Source organism: Aplidium turbinatum, chromosome 1 (assembly GCF_918807975.1).
Source record: "Aplidium turbinatum chromosome 1, kaAplTurb1.1, whole genome shotgun sequence".
Taxonomy (NCBI): Eukaryota; Metazoa; Chordata; class Ascidiacea; order Aplousobranchia; family Polyclinidae; genus Aplidium; species Aplidium turbinatum.
The window spans coordinates 22,676,245-22,698,722 of record NC_137472.1 but is presented as its reverse complement, the minus strand read 5'-3'; the positions used below and the strand labels follow the sequence as shown (position 1 = coordinate 22,698,722).

Genomic DNA, 22,478 nt, shown 5'->3' with positions numbered 1-22,478 from the left:
AACTTTGGTATTACTGGTGTGTACCTTTGCCATCATTTGCCGCAACAGTAAAGTAGCCGAACAACAGCTGCCGTGTTGGCGTTAGAAGTAGCAAAGATGTAAAATTATGTATGATTGCTATGACAGAAATTAACACTGGCGTCAACCTCTTCTTGTACAACCAAACACTTGAAAAAGTAACAATACACTGACATGTAGTCAAGCCAAGTTGATGAAATCAAATGTACAACTAATCACAACCTTTGCGGCAATAACCTGATAATGCGATTGCAATTTTTCTTTTATCAAAATTCGAATCTTCTCTGTGATGTTCATCGAAGTCCTGAAATGACAAGTCAGCTGGTTAGTGATTCACCACAAGCTCAAGGTCTGAACTGTATTGATGAAAATTTGAACCAAGAAGCAGTAGGTGATGTAAGCTTTAATGGCCTACAATGCTAGACATTTTCTAAACGTCTAATTTTAAGCCAACATTGTTATTAGTTGGTTTGTGATCATCTTTTAGAAAGACACCTTATTGAGGGTACGTACTCAGGGACAGCTCTATCATCGACGACATCGACATCTTGGATAAGTTTGCTCTGAGTTTTCAAACGTTTCAACAAATCGCAGTCGTGCGTGCTCAGGCAGCTTAGCGTTGGTAGGTGGAGGTTCAGATCTTCAAGTTTCACGTCCTAAAAATCAATGATCATCGCGATAAAATGCAACTCCAAAAACTAGTTTGTGACTGAGACTGCATAAACGAGTACGGCTCAACAGTGCATTAAAGACAGGAAGTAAGTCAAACTTTCTAAAGTTTATCAAAACGAAAAATATATCAATAGTACAATTTTGGTAAAGAGGTGATTTTCTTGAACCATAGACAAATAAAACCTAACAACAACACGGCATTTAACATAATATAATAACGTGAAAGTAAACTAAAAATTACAAACATTTTCGGCCATACTCATGTTAGCCCTTATCAAGTAACCAACTGACTGATGTTCTACATAGATTGAAATTACAAAACTGATCTACATACACAAATCGAAAAAAAGAAACGCATAAGATGAAACGACAGGGCAGAGGAGAGACAAAATCACATGACGCTTAATTACTATAATTAGGCAAAGAAAAAACACATATCAATGACGCAAAATTACGTGAAGACATTTAGCAGACAGGAGGCGCCTGCGCCCTGCAGCAAACAACTGCCGATTAAGGCGAGGATTGCAGGATTTCATGAGCAAAGCCTCGCGAATTTTAGTATTAAATTCGGTTCATCCAATTATTTTTAAAGAAAAGTCCGTTGAGTATTATCAGAAAGTACCTACAAAATTTGATAAAAACGTAACACAGAAATTGATTCCTTCTGGGAGCAGCCAGGGTAAGCTTTGCGGTTTAATCAAAGTTCACAAAGATAATCCCTCTCGTCCTGTGGTATCTATAGTTTCTGCCCCTGAATACTATTTGGCAAAATTCTTGGATTCTATCATCAAACTATATATATTATGCCAAATAAGTACATGCTCAATTCTAGTAACATTTTTTTTTAGAAAAACTCAATAATTTTCAATGTGGTATGAATCAATTAATGGTAAGTTTCGATGTAAAATCATTGTTCACCAATGTTCCTTTAAATGAAACTATAGACATTATAACCAATTGTATTTTTTCGCAAGACCAGCCCAACCATCCACCCACCAATAAAGGAATTTTTATTAAACTCATGCTTATGGCCACAGAAGGTATGTTTCTATATAAGGGTAAATTAGATAAACAAATCCTTTCTCGATGTCGAAATCAAAATTAATACTGTAGCAACAATTTGATAGTTGGGTTTGGCGAAAACCAACCAACACTAACCTCGTTTTAAATTTCAACGCTATATGCCCTTCTAACTACAAGTCTGGATTGATTAAGTGCCTACTTAACCGAGCACGGGACATTTACTCCAATTCTTATCGTTTCAGGATTAAAGTCAATCGACTACGTTCTTATTTTAATGCTAACAACTATCCCTCGTGGACTTTCAATAAAAAGGGCTTTTGAATTGCTGAGAGGGTTTTAAATTCAGGTTCTACTGACTCTCAGACGGGGGAACGTGCACGCGAATTAAAAAAACTTTCTCACTGTTCCTTCTATTGGTAAAGAACTCAAACGATTTATCAAGAATATGTCTAGTTTTATATTATACCAGACCCGTGTATAATTAAAACATTTAAAGTTAGTTATTATTTTCAGCTTAAATTTAAAACTCCCTCCTTTTTGTGTTCAAATGGCGTGTACAAGTTCACTTGTTCGCACGACGCGAACTGTACATGCATTGGTATGTCCATGCGACATTTGGCCACGAGAGCGAGGGAGCACTTAGATTTAACCACTCTCAACAGAAAAAGTGCCATTAAGATCATATAGGCTACTCGATTGCCAAACTTGTTCAAACATTAAACCATACCTGGAGTCTTTTAGAATTGTGCGTAAATGCTTCACCGAAGTGGACACTAAAATCCACGAGACTTTGCTCATAAATCCTGCAATCCTCGCCTCAATAGGCAGTTGTTCGCCGCAGGCGCCACCTATCTGCTTAATCGCTTCACGTAATTTTTGAGTCATGTGCTTTTTCCTCTCCTTTGATTTGTCGTTTCATTTTTATGCGTTTTTTTTTTCGATTTTGTGTACGCAGATCAGTTTTGTAATTTTAATTTATGTAAGACATTGATTAGTCAGTTGGTTACTTGATAAGGGCTAACATGAGTAATTGAGTATGGTCGAAAACACTTGTATTGTAATTTTTAGTTATTTTCATGTAATGTTACTATATTATGTTAAATGCCGTGTGGTTGATAGGATTTATTTGTCTATACATCAATAGCTTACTTCAAACGGTTCTTTTTCCAGGGCTTTATATATGATACAAGGCACTCGATATTCGATAGGAGTCGCTGCGAATGACGATACAATAGGCCGTGGCTCGAACAAGTTGGGATGGTTGCAAACTTTGCGAAGTTGCATGAGGACGTTAATGACGCTCATGAAGTGTCCGCCTGCTAAAGTTTCCTTGGTCCTGTGTATAAATGTCGACTTCATTTAACTGCCCAAAACATGCAATAAAGCTAATTGAAAAAATCTTACGCGGCTCTTGACATGAAATCCTCATAAAGAAAACGTTGTCTCTTGGATAGATGGCACTTCACAACGTGTTCGTATTTGTTAGGCATTTGTTTTTCAACGTCTTTCTTGATCCGGCGAAGAAGAAAAGGACGCAACACCTGCAAGCAACCAAATCAGTGACTTCAATCCTAGCAAATCTGTCCTAACTCTAAGCAATCGACAAAATCTGGCGCCACTGAATTAGTTTTCAGTGTGTGTAACTCAGTGGTTCCCTAACTGTGGTACGCGAAAGTCTTCCGGGTGGTACGTTGAGTAACTTCTCTAAGGTAAAAAGAGTTCAAAAAAATAACATAATTTTGGCGAAATGTCAGACTACCAAATGTGCATTATTGAGTCATAATTAATTTCATGTGGAGGGAATTCAAGCGTTTATACACGTAACACCTAGGCCAGTGGTTCTCAAACTTTTTTCGTTGTGACGCCTTTGTTTGGCCTGCGACTCACCCAACGATAGGATCTTCAATATTTTTATATATTTGATCGTGTATCCAGCCGTTATTTGTCTCGGAGCGAAGTAAAGTAGAACTACGCTATGATGTGATTGTTAAACCATAAGCAATGCTACAGTTTCAAAATGATGAGATCGAATGCATTTCAGAGGATGATAATATCTGTGAGCATTTTATTACAGTACCGCAATCGAGTTGAGATACGAAGTGGAATCACTGTGTGACGCCCTTGCAAAATTGAAACGACGCACACGTCGCACAGTGTAGAGTGTAGACCATTTATTGGCCTTCTACTTATGCGACAACTTAACTATACTGTATTTAGTAGGGTGTTTCATTTTTTCACCATTTTTGAAATTCAAAATGCCTGGGGTCCCATCTGGTGGTATTTGGGGTAAAAAGTTTACACCCCAATTTTTTTCAATTATGACGTCATATTGAGGTGGTCCACGCGATTTGAAATTTTTGGGCCTCAAAATCTCGAAATTTGGCCGTATCTCCGGAACCACTCATCATAGATCGACAAAATTAGTATCAAAATGCGCAGAAGGGTCGGTTTCCTATATCTGATGTAAAGACTATTAAGGTCTATCTGCTTCAAAAAAAAAGTTATTTTAAAAAATCTGATTTTTGGTCTATTTTCTCATGATGAACAAAGATCAGGTGATCAAGATAATAAGTTTTTCTGTATTTTTCCATCTTGGAAGCTGCTATTGCGTAGTAATAGTCCTTGTTCGTTTTGCAAGAGATGAAATGGTAATTTGAAAGTATTACTACAGTATTATAATATTAATGTAACCGTTGAGGAAGAGGTATGCTGCTCACCTGCTTTAGATTAAGTGTCATTATGACATTAAGGTCAGGTATTAGTAAGTCGATGCAAAACTTCAAGGATTGGAGAGAAATGTACTTCCCCTTAATTCAGATATAGTCAGTCACTATTTTTACTTGAGGAAGAAAGTAGCCGAAACTAATCCTAAGTTTTTGAAGAATATACCCCATTTCAAAGATGAACTGCTGAAAGATGTTATTGGCATATGGAACAAAGCTGGTCTTCCAGTGCTTAGCAAACAGAGAAACCTAACACTTCTGGCATACAATCTGCCAAAGCATCGGCACTACTATGTTTGAAACAGAGAAAAAGAAATGAAGTAGTTAGATGTCTACACAGTAGCGAAAACGACTCTGATGGTGATATGAATTGGGAAGATGATAAGGAATACGAGCCTCTGAAACCAGCTGTTTGGGGAAAAGTGTACAAGAAAGTACATTCTTTTTCCATAAATGATAGAAGTTGTGTACTTGCTGATCGTAGGATGACTTCGGTACGCCAGCAGTCAGATCTTATGAGGTCGGTTCTTGGAAAAGATCAAGTAGCTGCAATGCTGCATCACCTTCGACAGTATACCGCAAACGACAAAAAATCTCTGAGAGAAAAATCTCTGATGGAAAGTGAGAACCCTCTCAACTCAGCTTCTGCCATGCAGTTATGTTATGATGGGCGCATTGTCGATGAAATAGATCGATACGTTTTCTTGGGTCAACTTGTTGATGATAATGGCATAAAGCACGAAAGTGTGCTTGCTGTTAAATCTTTTCCCAAAAGTGTGTTGGTCACTGCAGAACTGATTTTTGGCACCATCATCCAGGAGGCTTGCAGAGTTCACCTTTCTCAAGTATATTCAGTCATGGCTGATACGACTGCTCTCAACACAGGAAAAAAGTCTGGAGTCAATACTCGACTGGTCAATTATTTTAATGATGAAGTTGGTCATGATATTCATACCCTCAAATGCATGTTCCACATAAACGAAATATATCTTTTCCATGTCATTTCTTTTGTGGACGGCGCCAAGAAGGGTCCCGGAGCAATGCAAGATGGGGCTTTGCTTAACCAGATAGCAAGACTAGACAAGCCCAGTACTGAAACCTTAACACCAACTATTATTATGCAATAACAGCTTCCAAGAGTGGAAAAATACAGAAAAACTTTTATCTTAATCACCTGATCTCTGTTCTTCAGGAGAAAATAGACCAAAAATCAGATTTTTTGAAATAACTTTTTTTCTGAAGCAAATAGACCTTAATATTCTCTACATCAGGTATAGGAAACCGACCCTTCTGCGCATTTTGATACTAATTTTGTCGATCTATGATGAGCGGTTCCGGAGATACGGCCAAATTTCGAGATTTTGAGGCCCAAAAATTTCAAACCGCGTGGACCACCTCAATATGACGTCATAATTGAAAGAAATTGGGGTGTAAACTTTTTACCCCAAATACCACCAGATGGGACCCCAGGCATTTTGAATTTCAAAAATGGTGAAAAAATGAAACACCCTAGTATTTAGTCTAATAATAACATTTTTTGTGTTAGAGCCCTGTGCTGATATTCGTCAAACTTTCTTGCCTTTCATTGTGTATTTTTAAGATTTTCTGGACATAGGTGGTACGTGAATACTGTAGAAACTTCGGAATGGTATGAGAATAGAAAAAGTTTGGAAATCACTGGACTGTAGCTGAATAGTGTACTGACAAAAAAGCTAGAGTAACAACAATACAAAAGAAAGTAGAGTACCACACTAATTTGGCAAATTCAAGTTTATTGCAAAGCTTTCGCCACACAAGTGTGCTTTCGTCAGTATAATCTGCAGCAAACAAACCAACGGATAAAATACTTTTGAGATTAATATGGATTCAGAAGAAGATTTTGACGAGCCGCCGCATTTGAATAACTTAATTTTTATTCTACAGTATAGTAATCTCAATAGTTTTTTTATCAATTGATTTGTTTGCTGCAGAATATATACTGATGAAGCCACACTTGTGTGGTGAAAGCTCTGTAATGAATTTGAATTTGCCAATTTAGTGTGGTACTCTCTACTTTTTTCGAATACTTTTATCACGCCACGTATCCTTTTTGATAATTGAAAGGAAAAGTTTAAGTAACGACGTTTTATTTTGAAATCCAATGAGATTTTTTCGTTTCTGTTCTTTTATGCACATTATGTAAAACGCGCTAAGCTCAGGAAAAGCAACATCTGTACCTGTATGTAAATTGCAATGGGTAAGCTTGCATTATACATAAGAAACAACAGGTTTATTGTGAAGCAGCCAACCGTGTCCTTTCTACCCAGTACCCACCTTATGCAGACGTTTAACCAACTTTTCGTTGAACTCCTGCGCTCCTTCTATCATTCCAGTCATCGGGTTGGCAAACCATTCCTAAAGTGGATTGTACGATTTACAAGCAATAACACTAAAAGTACAACGCGACCAATAAACACTGACATTACCTTAAATTCCTTGTGCGATTGAAATACATGGGGCATGAGGAAGTGCATGAGTGACCAAAGCTCCATCAAATTATTCTGCAGTGGCGTACCAGTGAGTAACAGCCGACGTTGTGAATTGAAATTAAGTAAAGTTTGCCAACGCTGAGACTTGAAATTCTTGATGTTTTGTGCCTAAACATGCAATCATAAGATGATTAAAATGCTTTCAAGCACATCATTTCCCGGTGAAACCACCTAGTTCAAAAACATTGTCAATCAATATACATTGAGACTAGCTCACATCTAAGTTTCTGTCGATATAAAGCAGCGCAGTGTAAAGGACAAAGCTGACAGTGTGAAACAAGCACACACTATCAAAGTTGCACTTTATCCGCACTCTTCCTTGACATTGCAATATATCAAATTATACGTAGAGTGGAGGCTGAATTTTTTTTTTTAATTTACACAACGAAAAGCCAGAAAACATGATAGTACTAAATATACAGTTCCAGCAACTCTTTAGAGAATAGCGTGTCCTGTTTTTGGACGACTTTTCAGGAAAAATAAGCTTGGGTCATATTGTTAATTGATTTTCAACGCTGAAATCAAAAATGATATTATTTCTTTGTTATGACGTCATTGAGGTGCCACCCAGCATTTTTTATGTCGGAAGAAGAATAAAACGATTAGAAGTTAGTAAAATCGAAGAAGGACGAAAAAAGATAGGGGTTTGTGTGGCAGAAGATACGGAATTGATTAAAATAGCCTAGTTCATAAGTAAGCTAAATGTGCATGATACAACAGAAAGAAAGCAAGCTGTGGACTAAGTTGCTATTGTCAGCCCAGTAAAATAAAATTATGAAAAAGAACAACTGTTAACAATTTTGGTTGCTGCATGCTTTATATGCTGGGCAAGGTTGTACCAGCTTACGGTGTGTTCTGCGCATCAAACGTCTCGACAGACTCATTGATATGAATCTAATTGACATAAGAATGTTTTACTTCGTCAAGAATAAGATATCTCCACTTTTTTCTTCTAAAGCTGGAATGGTCTTGTAATACCAGTTTGTACGAAGTTATACAAACATGGAAAGCATTGCTCTTTGTCCATCCAGTTCGCTTCATCTGAAAAAATGTACATAACTCTATCACAGTAGATCAGTACAGTATAAACAGTATAGTAATTAGTTGTTACAGCCTAATCGTTAACTTTCTAACAAGAACTGCAAAAAATTCCGTTGGGCAATAAAAAGGAAGGAAAATATTATCATAAAACAATGATAGTGTTTAGTAGCAAACCTTTCTCTCCTTCTGGGAGCCATAGTAGGTGAGGATCTTAAATCCGGGACACCATTTCTTCAACTCCATCTCCCAGTTTAGCATGACACTGGTAGGCACCACTATCAAATGTGGTCCCCATATACCTGGAAATAACCAATTTCCATAATCAACATGTTTAAAACGCCGCACATAAACAGTTATATTGAAACACAGCATCAAACGCAATGCTTTTCGAATCTTGAAGTAAACACACCACGAAACAAAAAGATGCACTTTTCGCAACATTTATTCTGCAATTTCCATTTTGTAAAAAACTGAGCAAATTCTAAACTCCTCAAAGTTGGCATCAGCACAACCAGGCAACAAGCAGAAATATCATTCTTGTAAAGTGTAAGCTGTCATGGTTTGGCTAACCACACAGACAGCTCCAAACAAGACAGGGGCTGTAGCACTAATCTCTTACACACAAACTACATGCCGAACAGTATCACAACACCTTTATCGCAAGCCAAATGTGCTAGAAGTGCAATGGTTTGAATGGTCTTTCCAAGACCCATTTCGTCGGCAAGGATCCCATTAAGTCGTTTGTCGTACATTGTCACCAACCAATCAAGTCCAATGTGTTGGTACTCGCGAAGAGTATGACGAAGAAGAGAAGGTATCGGAGTAACCACCTGATGACAATAAAGACCACTAGTAGCCTATACATTATTGAGATGCTACAATTGCGAAAAAAAAATTTACGAGTTGACTTGTGTAATTAGTTTTTATCAAACAAAATTCAGTTTTCTCTCATCTTTTCCACCATAAAAATAAAAGTTTGAATGGTGATGTAGCAACTTGGCGATACTATAAGCGCTAACCATTGTACTCAGCAAGATGTCCATGAAATAACGTAGAACCAATTAAAACATTTCGCTTTAAATTTTAAAACATTAAAACATATTAAGAAGACTAAGAAGCAACATTTAGCGCCACTAGTGGTAAAATGGCATTTTGCTCATTTTAGGCAACCTATACACATCTTTTAAAATTTCTCATTGGGTCTAGTCTGGCAGAAAGAGACCTCAGATTTATTTCTGACCATGACGTCATCTCAACATTTTAAATTTGCGCTATAATGCTATAATATAACTATATACAATTATACAATACATGTACATTAAAGGGCAAGACATTAGGTTTTTACTCTACAAGACAAGACAGCAAAATCAGTAGGTTACATTGCGTTATTGCTACCTCCTATCCCTGTCAAATTACAAGAGTGAAAACAATTGAACTGCACAAATAAGAAAAATACACTCACTCTGAAGAAAAAAACTGTAGCTGCAATATCGACACTACCGTTATTCAAAAAATACTAAATTTCCTGTATAAAAATAAAGCTCAGGAAATAAACTACTGCTAAACATTACTAAAATACACATGCAAAACAATGGTATGCAATGCTACACAATGTTACTGCTTCAAACTTGTCTGCTGTGTAACTTGGTGCACGGTTACATGATTAGAGATGAGACCATTGATTTTTTTGTGAGAGAAGATAGAGATTTGGCTGATAACCATCATGATGACTATTGACTATGTTACATGATGCAGGCCATCAACTAGTTCAGAAATAATTCTATTGGCATTCCCAAAGGCAAGTAGCCTATGGCTAATGGAAAAGTTTGCACCACAGCTTATCATTTTTCGATGTCAAACAATATTAAACCACTGCATATTATGCTCTAAAGCTGCTTTGTTAATTTAAATTACCATGATTAGCCAAATTTACATTTCCTTCTTCTTCCTTTTACTACAAATATTTCACCACATTTGGTTTATTTTATTCTGATGACAGCTCCTGAACAGAGTCAAACGAAAATCTACAGCTATGAGCATTGAGCAACCTTTGAGGTTAAGAATCTCTGAGGTTCGGCACACCCAGGAGTTTTCCTTTTTGATATTCTGGTGTCCCAAACACTGACACAGTTTCTGAAGCCTGACCTGGCTGCGCACCCAGTATATCTTTCAACAGTTTACCATCCAATGAAGAATACAATGTTTTGGTACTTGCTCTCGAAATTAGTTCATGTAGGTAGGCTAAGTGGTACCTTAAACTGATTCTCTTCTTGTGGTGCAAATGCTTCCATTGGCCATAGGCTACTAGCTTTTGGAAATGTCAATACAATTGTTATTGAACTAGTTGACTGCCTTCATCACGACAGTTATCAGTTTAATCTTTATCTTCTCTCACAAAAATTCACCGGCCTCATTTTCAATGATGTTACCTTGCACTAAGTTACAAAGCAGAAAAGTTTGAAACAGTAACATTGTGTAGCATTAAATACCATTGTTTTTGTATGTGTGTTTTGGTTATGTTCAGCTGTAATTTATTTCCTGAGCTTTATTTTTATGCTGGAAATTTAGTATGTTTAGAAAAACTATAGTGTCGACATTGCAGCTAGTTTTTCTTTCAGGGTGAGTGTGTTTTTCTTCTTTGTGCAGGAGTTCATTATTGTTTTCACTCTTGCAGTTTGACAGGGATAGGAGGTAGCAATAACGCAATGTAGCTTACTAATTTTACTGTCTTGCCTTACAGAGTAATGAGTTAATCTCTTGCCCTTTAATAAATTGTTATTGTGCAAGTTTAAAATGTTAGGATGACGTCACACTGATGTCATGGTCAGAATTAAATCTGAGGTCTCTTTCTGTCCGACTAGGCCCATTGAGAAATTTCAAAAGGTGTGTTAACTGTGTATGCTGTATACTGCATAGGTTGTCTAAAATAAGCAAATTTTCACTGGTGAGCTATCAATAAGGCATTGGATGAAAGTGCTTTCAGTTGAAGTAAAGACTTCCGCCGTCTGGATTATAGCTTAACAGGTCAAATATGGGTGATTTATAGCAAAAATGGAAATACTTCTGCTTTTTCATGGTCAAAACCATGGGAAACAATGCAAGAGGTTTAAAAAATGAACATTTTTGAGTTTTGAACGGGTCTAATGAATTGGTCTACAGTAGATTTATTTCTGTAGTAATTTAACAAGGTCTAAGGCTCATAAGCCGTCATCGATATTCAGTGGCGGATCCAGGAAGGGCACACGGTCACGTGCTTTCTCAAAACTAAGAAAATTCGTGTTCTGGTTTCTACAAAAAAATTCGCTTCATCACATCTCATTGATCTATCACCAGGGTTACAGGAATCGCTTGTTTTTAGCAGTATATATAAATTATAAATAAAGGCCCAAAAGGGTGCTTCAAAAAATTTGACATCATTGTACAGCACAGTCTTGTAACTTTGCCAACTATATTGCTCATACGATCTCAAATTTTAACAGCAATAGCATAGAAAAAGCATTTTGTGTGCTGGAGTATGCTAGAACACAATCGAATAAGACTGTGCAGCGTGTATTTACGCAACGATTTGGAAGAAAAGGGCCAGATGGAAAGTAGATTTGGACATGGCATATAAATTCGAACAAGAAGGTTGCTTATGCAGAGTAAAAGGATCTCGGTGGAAGTCAAAGCCAGTAGAGAAGGTAGAGAAGATTCGCAGAAAACTTGTGAACAGTCTAACAAACTCCGTAAGAAGCGCGAGTTTTGAAGTTTATCCTTTTACTCCCAGATTATAAAATGCATAAATACTAGTTTCTAGAAATCAACATAAAATGAAACAAAGATCAATGAATTTGCACAGAAGGTGAATAATATGTTTTTGTTATGGATTAAAAAATTTATTCGTTATCAAAAAAGCATTGTAAAATTTTCGAAATTTATCACGTTAAATGTAAATGCAAACATTCAGTAATAAGGTATTATAATAATGAAATAAGTCAGGGGCACAACCTTTACCTGGGTGGTGGCTAAGGTGTGGCCAGTGGGTTGCAAACTCATTGCCTCAGCGGCTACATCAGTTATATCCTTGCTTGGTGAACTTTCTTTTGCAACGTTGACATCCTGAAACATTTCCTCAAACATCAACTGAGCCAACGAGCATATGTTTACCAGTCAATCAAAAATGATTTCATTTTCTCTGTTCTCTATATTAGAAAAACTGACAATGTTATAAACCATTAACATAAACATATTCACCGATAACAATGCAAGGTCTTGCTTACTGCTCAGTCACTGAAGTAGAAAATAAAAGCAACAATAATTGAAATCCAACCTTTGGCTCAGCTTGAATGTCGTTTTTCAATAAGTAATCCATTCCAATCTCCTCACACTCGCTACTAATGAATCCCTCTTCATCAGCTGAAAGTAATAACATTTTTCAGTTTTTTTCACAAAACGATACGGTAAGCCACTAGCGCACTGCCAATCACCAGATTCGTTATTAGCCTTGGTTCAGTGGCAATAATTTGTAAAATATTTTCGGAACATAAAAACCTCTTTTTTAAAACTCATGTTTCACATTTTTTATTACATTGGTAGAGAACTTGTACCACGGAGACAGTCCCAGTCGTCGAGGGCAACGGTTTGAAATATCAGCTTTACTTGTAGGTCCCAGTGCTAAATATTATGCCCTAAAAGAAAACTTTACGAAGTAGTACAATTTTCCATTTTCAGTTTCAATGCATACGATATTAAACAATCAAAACGGCAAGAGACCAAAAAAGTCGCCCTGCAACATGCAGCTACCAACCGTCAGAATCAGATGAAGAGAAACTTTCTTCAAATTTTGCATCAGCATCTTCCATTCTAGCCCCGTCATATAATTTAAGAACTTCTTCCACTGGCATCTCACTCTCTATCTACAAAGTTTCAAAAAAAAAATTTTGTCCTATGATGAGTTGAACTTGAATCACCAACAGTCCAACATCTGGCATAAACCAGACAACATCAAATCAGAAGCACATCGTTAAACTCAAAGCATCACAACCACTCGAATATGCTATCCCAAATCCCAATGTATTCCGACACTCTGATGAAAACCTGTAATTCTTCGATTTCCTTCGCATGGTCAACATCTTCAGCCTCTTCTTGTTCCTGCATTGTTTCTTCGTCATCGCTTGATCCGGCTCCGGCATCAAACTCATCATCATCTTGGTCGGGCCCCTAAGACAGCCAGATGAATAGTATTAGTCGATCGCAATATTAGATATGGACACCTTAGTGTTAAAGTGTACCACTCGGGAGGAGTAAAAATTTTTCTTTCACATCAAAAAACTAGATGTATTAAAAGTGGTGTTTAGGTTTAACTCTAAAACAACTTTCAAACTAATTTTGGTCATCTGCCACCTGTACATTCGGCAATGATGGGGCGACTCCCTGGTCAGAGGCACCGTTTGGAAATCTTCAAAAATCTTTCAACATGGACAAACCAAGATTTTGTAAACTTAATAAGAACTATGGACATTGGACAATCGATCATTGTGGAGACTCATGGTAGCCGACGCCTTATTCAGGCGTGGCCGATGATGATGATGCCACCTGTTGTACCCTGGTGGTTCAATGCCCTGAAAGGACATGTGACTTCAAAATCGGTAGAAATTTTAAAACTTGAAAACCGGCTAAGCTAGACAACTAGTTTCTGGCTTAAAATGCTCAGGAGGTTCTTGTTCATATCTGCTATAATATAATACAATGTCTGCTTATATATGTACCCATAGGCGTCGATTTTTTCTTAGAAGAGAGGAATTTTGGGTGGGCGAGAGTTTTCAAACAGATTTCATTGAATGTGTATGTTCGCAACATTTGACTACGTGATTAAGCTGCAGCAATTAAGCTTTAATAGGTTTGATGTTTGCTTTCTTGCGCCTTGCGATCTTATGCGCACTGCTAAACTAAACAAACTTCTTCTATGTTTTCCTTTGCGACCTAAAAAGCGCGTGACTCGTGACCTGTTATCTTTAAAGTGGCGCCTTCGGATTTGCCGCAAAATCAAAATGTTCGGACAGTTGATTACAGTAACAAGTACCATCACGGTTAAGACGCATCCACTGGAATTCGGAAAAAGCTTCCTTTGCAACACACGACCTTCCCGAGCCGAAAGCTGATCCGGCAGCATGCTAACGTCAAATGGAGCAGGTAGAGATCCATGGCTCATGATGTCTTCAACAACTACCGGTGCATTGCCTGAGACATTGACTTAACCACTGTCCATCCTTGAAGCACTGCTTTCTTCATCAATATCATCTCTACGTTCATTCGTGCTGGACGTGGCTTCTTCAGCGTTATCATCTCGACGCCTTTTGAAAGCTGGTTTTAAGAATGCGCGAATAGATGTTTGACTTTGCTTCATGTTTAACTTTTCAATAATGAAATGACAACATCGCGCGGTGCCACAATTTATACCCAGCAACAAGTTTGTGAGGAAAAATGTGTAAAAAGCGATTGTTTCAGTATATACGTCTTTAGTTTGTATGTCTTTAGTTTGTATCGGTTATTTTATTATCATGTTCATTATGATGTCATATTCGTATTCCCTTACGCTGACACGGAACTGAAGTTTAATTGTGACGTAACGAAAGTGAGACCATTCGGAGAAAAGATCAAACGTGGCTTTCTCTCACCAGGAATTGCTAGGGTGTGGCAGTTGCCGTAGCAACAACAATGCAGTGAGTACCACCTTTTTTCAACGCAGCGTTGTTGCGACATTGCTTTGTTCTGTCGGATACCTAGCGAGAGACATAGCGTAAAACAAGAAGTTGCGCTGCAGTTGGTTGAATAATTCAGCGTTTAACAAAAACGGAAATAATTGTAACGAACACTTCATTAGTGTCATGAAAACAGGGTGGGCAAAACATATTTTGCCCACCCTCGTTTCACGGCAGGGTGGGCGCCGCCCACCCGACCCACCCTATTTCGACGCCTATGTATGTACCACATTGATCAAAAATTGGTAAAAATACATTTTACACGAAATATCAGCGTCGACAAAAAGGAATAAATTGTACAGTATCATATACCGTATGCTATTGAGGTGTGCATTTACCATTCAGAATGTGCAAGAAACTGGGCTACAACTGACTGGAAATGATGTGGTGTAAGCGAAAGCGCGACGCCTAAAATTCAACACCGCTTCACAGCGTGCGCCGTAACTCTGTCGTACCCAGACGCTCAATGGCATGACAAAATAACTGGAAGCAACTGATGACAACAATGTTATTAGGCTGCTTCCTGCTGTCTGTCAAGTTGTATAAATGATCTAAAAAGTACGCACAATAAAAATAGTTTAGCAGCTTATTTTTAAAGCAGAGTGAAGGAATTTAAATGATAAATGAAGCCATGCATTAAATCAGTACTCCACAAAGGGTCCGGCAGCTACACTGCGATCTTTTCATCTTCGCATGGTTTCTTTTTTATTTCTCTAATCAAGATGAAACTTTCTGCAGATAATCTTTATAAAGGTATTCTGAAAGATAGCATAGCAATATTTAGTCAAACTTCTTCAAACATGGCAGAATTAACAAACCAGATAGCCATATATGTGCTACATAGTTGATGACAAAACTGGCTAAAAGACGCCATGTCAATCACAGAACCATCAGTAGAGCAGTAAATGAAGTCAGTAGTAGTAGCGTTTACAGTAGACTACATACGTTTTTCTTGCGTAAGCAAAGCATCCCGACAAAACGCATTGCTTGATCAATTGCACACAAGTGAATGAAACTGTTTACATCGCGCATGTATTTCATGCAGTCACACGCAGACAAATCGCAAGCGATCCATCTGAGTGCAAGCTGAAGCAAAGAATCCTAGGTAACGTATTTGCTAAGTCAGTCTAAAGTAGTTTTGCGAAAAAACACCAAAGTTGACGTTACTATCGTTACTTCACCGTTTCTTGTGAGATAACGATAGAAAAATTACTTTTCACATCAAAAGTAACTTGTTGGACAGATTTTGCTGAAGTTTAGACCTTGTGAAAGAGTTTTATTGTATATTTTTAAGCAAGTTCAGTGTTTTTCTTCATAAAACTTAATTTATTTTTCATTCATCAAGGTTTAGGCACCGCTTTTAACTTCAAATTTGATAGATTGCTACACATAAAAAATCTATGGTTATGAAGCAGTGATCAGTGATCACCACGCATATTGCTTAGTTGCATATCAAAGGCTACCAGAAGGTGAGTAAAATGATGAATATCAAGTTCCAACTACCTGAACGTTATTTCAAAGCATGCAGTAAATGATTATACCAAAGACCTATATCTGGAAATGCTGATTATTTCATTTTAAACCATTATGGTTTTGCCATATTGTCTTTTTGTTGGGTTTGTTACTATATTTTGTTTCTACAATATCGCTTGATTCGCATTCTAACAAAGAAAAATGAACTGAATTGAAGGCATCTTTAACATTCAAAAGTCATCGCAAACACACAAACATGCTATGCTAGGCCTGTCTAGTGGCAGATCTATGAAAACATCTGGGGGGCACCAAAGTTTCAAACAAAGGAAAGATTGTCATACAACATAGAAAATGCAAAAGTTGATGTCAAGAAACAAACAGTGTGGTAGGCGTCCGGGGCTGTTTTTTTGGTCATTCATCGGTCATTTTTTAGCAAAATGTCTGAAAAAATTGGGTCTGCTACTATTCGGCTAGTTCCCAATTCGGCTAGTTCCCTATTCGGATACAGTCTTTTTCTGCTAGTTGCCTATTCGACAATTTTTTGAAAATCCAACGATAATTAATTTAACGACGCTTTTTGTTTATTTAGAGAATTTTCAAAATCCAACAAGAACAGAGCTTTGACTCTAACTGTACTAAGTAGCTGGTTTGGTAGGTAGGCCTACATGCATTAGACATTTGATTTTTTGTAGTGAATTTCAAGCGAAACAGAAGTGTTTTGTTAGTTGTTCGAGTGTGTTATTGTTCAAAATACATGTAAAAACTTCCATACGAGTTATTAATTACAGAGATTAGCATAAATTTGATGCTCTAAAACCAAGTCATTAATTATCACATATTTCAAAAAATAAAGTCATATTTTTCAATTTTTTAGGTAAAAAAATGGCCCTAGTAATAAGTAATAGCACAACGTCACTATCAAAGCAGTTGTAATTACTAGGGTAGGCCAGTCCGTGGTGCATTCCCAGGTCCAGCGTCAATGCAGGTAAACAATGGTTGCGATTATTACAATTCAAGTAGGACTTGACATTTCTTGGCACAACATTTTCTCAAATGATCAAAATATGGCCATCATAACACACATTATTACCTGATTTGTTGCCGCACAAGTGTGGATGGGAGCCTTGCATTTCTCATCACGTCGAGAACAAGAATGCCGGTATTTCTTAAGCCTGTCTGCACTATATTGAGCTAGTTGAAACATGTAGCCATCATGTTTCAACGAAACGATATTGTTGAATAAAATACAAAATTCTCTAAATAAATTGGAGTAAGATCTTTGTTAGATGATTCACAAGGCTAATTGTTCTGTGGTGTGAGCATTCTGTTGCTCCGGTTTTCTTTGGTAAAGTTATGAATATGAAACGTACCATATCACTGGGGATGTTTCCGGTGTCATAAATATGATTTAAGATCTCAGTGGTTAGGTCTAAACCCCACTCATCTAAAGCTTCGATAATTTCAACCATAGACTCCTTAAGTAAAGGACAGGAACCTCCCATGCTCGGGGTTTGTAACTTGAGTCTGAATAATTAACTTGAGTCCTGGCTAAAATGACTTCCAGAGAAGCTAGAAACACAATCTTGGATTCCCTATTAGGGTTTTCGAGGATGGCTAGTTCAATAGTGTTACTTTCAACACCATCTGAGGTCATTTTCAAGATCAAAATATTATATTTTAAGGTCAAATTACAGAATTTTGGTCATTTTTGCCCATTTCTGCGTCTAAATCGTAAAGCAAAACTGTTTGAAAGTAGTCTGTGACGAAATATGATATTGTGCACCTACTGCATCTATTGTGTAAAATATTTTCTCTACACTGCGTAAGTTCTTTGAAGTTCTTTTAATTTACTTTGGGAAATATTTTAGTGATTTCATATGCCCTTGCAAAACATTGCGACTCCAAGCTTTTGTGACGTAACAATTTACTGAAATCATAGCTGTAATTTGCATTGACAAAACTGAAATGCGTTGCCGGTTTCATTTTGCTGAGTTGTTATTATTTGTAGACATAGGCGTCGAAATAGGGTGGGCCGGGTGGGCGACGCCCACCCTCCTGAGAAACGAGGGTGGGCAAAATATGTTTCGCCCACCCTGTTTTCATGACACTTATGAAGTGTTCATTACAATTATTTACGTTTTTGTTAAACGCTGAACTATCCAACCAACTGCAGGGCAACTTCTTGTTTTACGCAAAGTCTCTCGTTAGGTATCTGACAGAACAAAGCGATTCCCCAACAACGCTGCTTTAAAAAAAATCTATACTCACTGCATTGTTGTTGCTACGGCAACTGCCACACGCTGGCAATTCCTGGTAAGAGAAAGCCACGTTTGATCTTTTCTCCGAATGGTCTCACTTTCGTTACGTCACAATCAAACTTCAGTTCCGGGTCAGCGTAAAGGTAATATGAAGATGACATCATAATGAACATGGCAATAAAATAACCGATACAAACTAAAGACGTACTGAAACAATCGCTTTTTATAAATCAAAATGAGGCAAACCCGAAGGCGCCACTTTAAAGATAACAGGGCAGGAGTCACGCGCTTTTTAGGTTGCAATAGAAAATATAAAAGAAGTTTGTTTAGTTTAGCAGCGCTACTAAGATCGCAAGGCGCAAGAAAGCAAACATCAAACCTATTAAAGCTTAATTGCTGCAGCGACGCTAAACGCAGTCTTTGTGAGAAAGACTAACCATTGCGGATTTGAGAACATATACATTCAATGAAATCTGTTTGAAAACTCTCGCCCACCCAGAATTCCTCTCTTCTAAGAAAAAATCGACGCCTATGTTTGTAGATGCACCTTTAGCTAGTTATAATGCTACTTGTACTACTTTAGCTAACATTCTATGGAAAGCTTATGTCCTCAATGTAAGTGACAAAGAAAAGTCTTTGGGATGCCTCAGGAGGCAAGAAAAGCTTTCCAACTAATGATAGACATTGTCTATTATGGTGTCATCTTGTCACGTATTGTCAATTTGTGTATTATATTGTAATCATAGACTCCTTCAGATAATAGCCATAGTGTTGAGAAATACATATGATATTTATGTAATAGCATATTTCGTCACAGACTTCTTTCAAACAGTTTTGCTTTACGATTTAAACGCAAAAATGGGAAAAAATGACCAAAATTCTGTAATTTGACCTTGAAATACAATATTTTGACCTTGAAAATGACCACAGATGGTTTTGAAAGTAACACTATTGAACTCGCCATCCTCAAAAACCCTAATAGGGAATCCAAGATTGTGTTTCTAGCTTCTCTAAAAGTAATTTCAGCCCAGAACTCAAGTTAATCCTTCAGACTCAAGTTACAAACCCCGAGATCGCAACATTCCCGTCCTTTACTTAAGGAGTCTATGATTTCAACTATAAAAGAAACGATATTGTGGAATAAAATACAACATTCTCTAAATAAACAGAAGGCGTCGTTGGATTAAGAATTTTGTAATAGTTGAAGATTCTAATATATTCTAAGTTTGCATACAGTCGGTGACGTAATATACGTGTCGATTTTATGTGAGCAAACATTTCAATTTAATAGTTCAAACATTTTGCACTAAATTTCATTTCAATTTATTTTTCTTTGTCGGAATGCAAAAGAAACGATATTGTGGAACAAAATACAATTCAAAACCAGGCCTCAAAATTTGTACTTTTTTCCGGCGGTCAAGCATGTCCTACCGGATTGGCCCTTTCAGCGGACATTTAATATCTCAACCGGACATATTTTTTGCATGTAGATTTTTCACAAAATCACACTACAGTATTGTGTAGTCGTGTTTGTAGAAGATTTTCTACAACAGAATAACTCTGCAATGGTTGATGGCTTAATTAACCGACCCTGAAGTATACTGGAGCAGATTGCTTGCAAATCAGTGCGTTAATGACAGTCGTGTAATGACGCAATAAACACAATTGAAAACAACAATCCAAATTTCCTTATTGCAAAAGCAACTACGATCACTTATTCCGTGGTTTTCGCGTTATAGAATCGTTGTGCCAAGCGATTACTGCCGGCGCGGGGTCGTAAATCTCCAGCTCAGGACCGTCCAGACAAATGCGCATTAGTGACTCAATAGTGTTAGCCCTCAATAGTGTTAGTGTTAACTAACTAACACAATAGTGTTAGTCTAACACCCTCCCTTCTGTGCAGAAATTCTATTTCTATCAGTATCAGCGTGAATAAGGTCGCCACATTCGCCTGAGCACGTGCGGAACCCAGCTGAGACTTGCTTCTATGTGACCTTTCTTTTTAAGAAACGATCAATGTAATGCAATAATCCTCATTGTTAAAATTACAATACATATCCTGCCGAAAAGTTCAGACAACTTTATTTCAAGGCAACATTGCAAGGCGTTGAAATGATGTAAAAATGGCTACTTTTGCCATCAGCTCGTTAACCACTCCACTCTAATGTGATCTTTAAAGCAATTGCCTGTACTATTATTGCTTCAGCTCCGTATTTGTTTGCGTTTGTAACAATTCAAATTTAAAATATATTTTTGCTGCATTAGCTCTATTTTTGTCAAGAATTTTACGGCGGTCATTTATGACCGACCAATGAGTTGGCTTCGGCAGACATTCGAGGTCATTCCGGAGGTCATGTCCGCCATGACCGCCGGAATTTCGAGGCCTGCAAAACTGTAGCAGAATAGGGAACTAGCCGAATCGGACTAGCCGAAACAGGCCATTCCGGAAAAAAATATAGTCAATTCGGTCAAAATGTCAAAGGTTTGAGTTTCGCTGATGAACGTTGAAGAAACGCTTGGCTGTTCTAACTTTTCTCAGATCAAAACGACAACGTTTCTCAGCGAAACTTAATGTTGTAGCTAATCAGGAAATGCAAACTTTGGTTTGTATCAGCTACTTGAAAGGAAATATTTTTATCACAAAAAATGACCGAAATAAATAAAAAAGGACAGAATTTTTTCAAGTCATTTCGGGCAAATGACCGAAAAATCTCAGCGAAAAAAGACCAGGTCCGGGATGCTTGCCCCCGCCCAAAGTTGGGTTGCTTTGGCGACGTTTTGTAATGTAGATTTTTGATCAAGATACACACTTAATATATTCTTTAGCGCTTTCAAACTTTGGTGGTGGTTTAGTCGAAACCTTGCTCTCCAGGTAAGACCAGATGCCAAAGTGTAAGAGGTTCAGATCTGGGGATGAAGGAGGCCATTCTTCCTTGTCCAATTACGTTTTTTGAAGTGTTTCTTTGCCCAAGGCAACAATGAACCCTCAAGAATACCATTTCGGTAGTTTTCTTGGTTCAATTTCACTCCTTGGTCGACAAAAATCAATGGACTCCTTCCTGATTCGTTAACTGCGGCCCAAACCATCACTGATGCCGCCTCGTCTTCGAGTGATTACCCGGGTTCCACGTCACCATCTCTTGACCAAACACGATCATTCTGACTGTTAAAATGATGCTGAACATCAAATTTCTTCTCATCGCTTAACACAAGGTTTGGCAGTGTGCCTCCTCCTTCAATGCGTGAGAACAGAATTTTGGCTCTGGAGAGGCGTTTCTCAATGGTATTGGCATTTAGCAACTGTTTCTTCATGTGTTTGAATGGGCTCATCCTCAAATCCTTCTTGAGAACTGTGAACATGGTTCCATATGCCACGTTTGCCTCCTTTGCCAGTTTTTAAATTGGATCTCTTGTAACGTTAAGTATTGATGAACCTGTAAAGTGTGATTATGTCGGCAAGAAGCGAAATTATGGAGATGCGTTTTTGAAACACAGATTCGTGAACACTACTTTAAATAGTGTGGATCGACAGCAATGCGTGATATGCCTCAAAATCTTGACAAATGAAAGCCTGAAGCTACGGATGGGCAATTCAGAATAATTCACTATTCCAGAATGCTAAATCACTGCCATAAGACATAAAACACTGCCATCACGCATATGCAAACCTCTTGCAAAACTTTTCTATAGGCTACGAGCAGGGATTATTCGCTAAAAACTAAAAAAAATTGAGTGAGAAAAATTTCACCAGATTTCACCAAAAAGTTGTCTGGCTCCAAGGTCAAAAAGCTTGGCACCAAAGAACGCTAAGTTTCACCAGAATTTTTTAATTTGGTATCCTATTTTCCCATCTGGCAACGTTGAACGGGAGCGCAGCTTAGTTGCCATCAAGCCCACACTGGAAAAGTATCGCTCGGAAGATGCTGATGTGGCAGGTATCCTCAGATATTTCAAAGCCAACTCCTTTAGCAGGGGCATCTGCTCAATGTTGTTACGCCACTG

The 22,478-nt window shown here is 37.7% G+C and overlaps 1 protein-coding gene across 3 annotated transcripts in view; it reads right to left on the bottom strand.

Annotated features, from left to right (window-relative positions):
- LOC145770140 (chromatin remodeling protein domino-like) overlaps positions 1 to 22,478 on the bottom strand; it is a 169,121-nt gene that overhangs the window by 70,774 nt on the left and 75,869 nt on the right. For all 3 annotated transcript variants that reach the window (XM_082581728.1, XM_082581733.1, XM_082581740.1), the window contains 13 exons: positions 13,082 to 13,204; positions 12,792 to 12,900; positions 12,315 to 12,400; positions 11,999 to 12,103; positions 8,658 to 8,835; positions 8,180 to 8,304; positions 7,883 to 8,005; positions 6,902 to 7,072; positions 6,750 to 6,830; positions 3,118 to 3,254; positions 2,863 to 3,049; positions 532 to 674; positions 256 to 322 (listed from right to left, as the gene is read on the bottom strand). In XM_082581728.1, the coding sequence (XP_082437854.1) occupies positions 256 to 322; positions 532 to 674; positions 2,863 to 3,049; positions 3,118 to 3,254; positions 6,750 to 6,830; positions 6,902 to 7,072; positions 7,883 to 8,005; positions 8,180 to 8,304; positions 8,658 to 8,835; positions 11,999 to 12,103; positions 12,315 to 12,400; positions 12,792 to 12,900; positions 13,082 to 13,204 (1,635 nt within the window). The remainder of the gene's footprint in view (positions 1 to 255; positions 323 to 531; positions 675 to 2,862; positions 3,050 to 3,117; positions 3,255 to 6,749; positions 6,831 to 6,901; positions 7,073 to 7,882; positions 8,006 to 8,179; positions 8,305 to 8,657; positions 8,836 to 11,998; positions 12,104 to 12,314; positions 12,401 to 12,791; positions 12,901 to 13,081; positions 13,205 to 22,478) is intronic.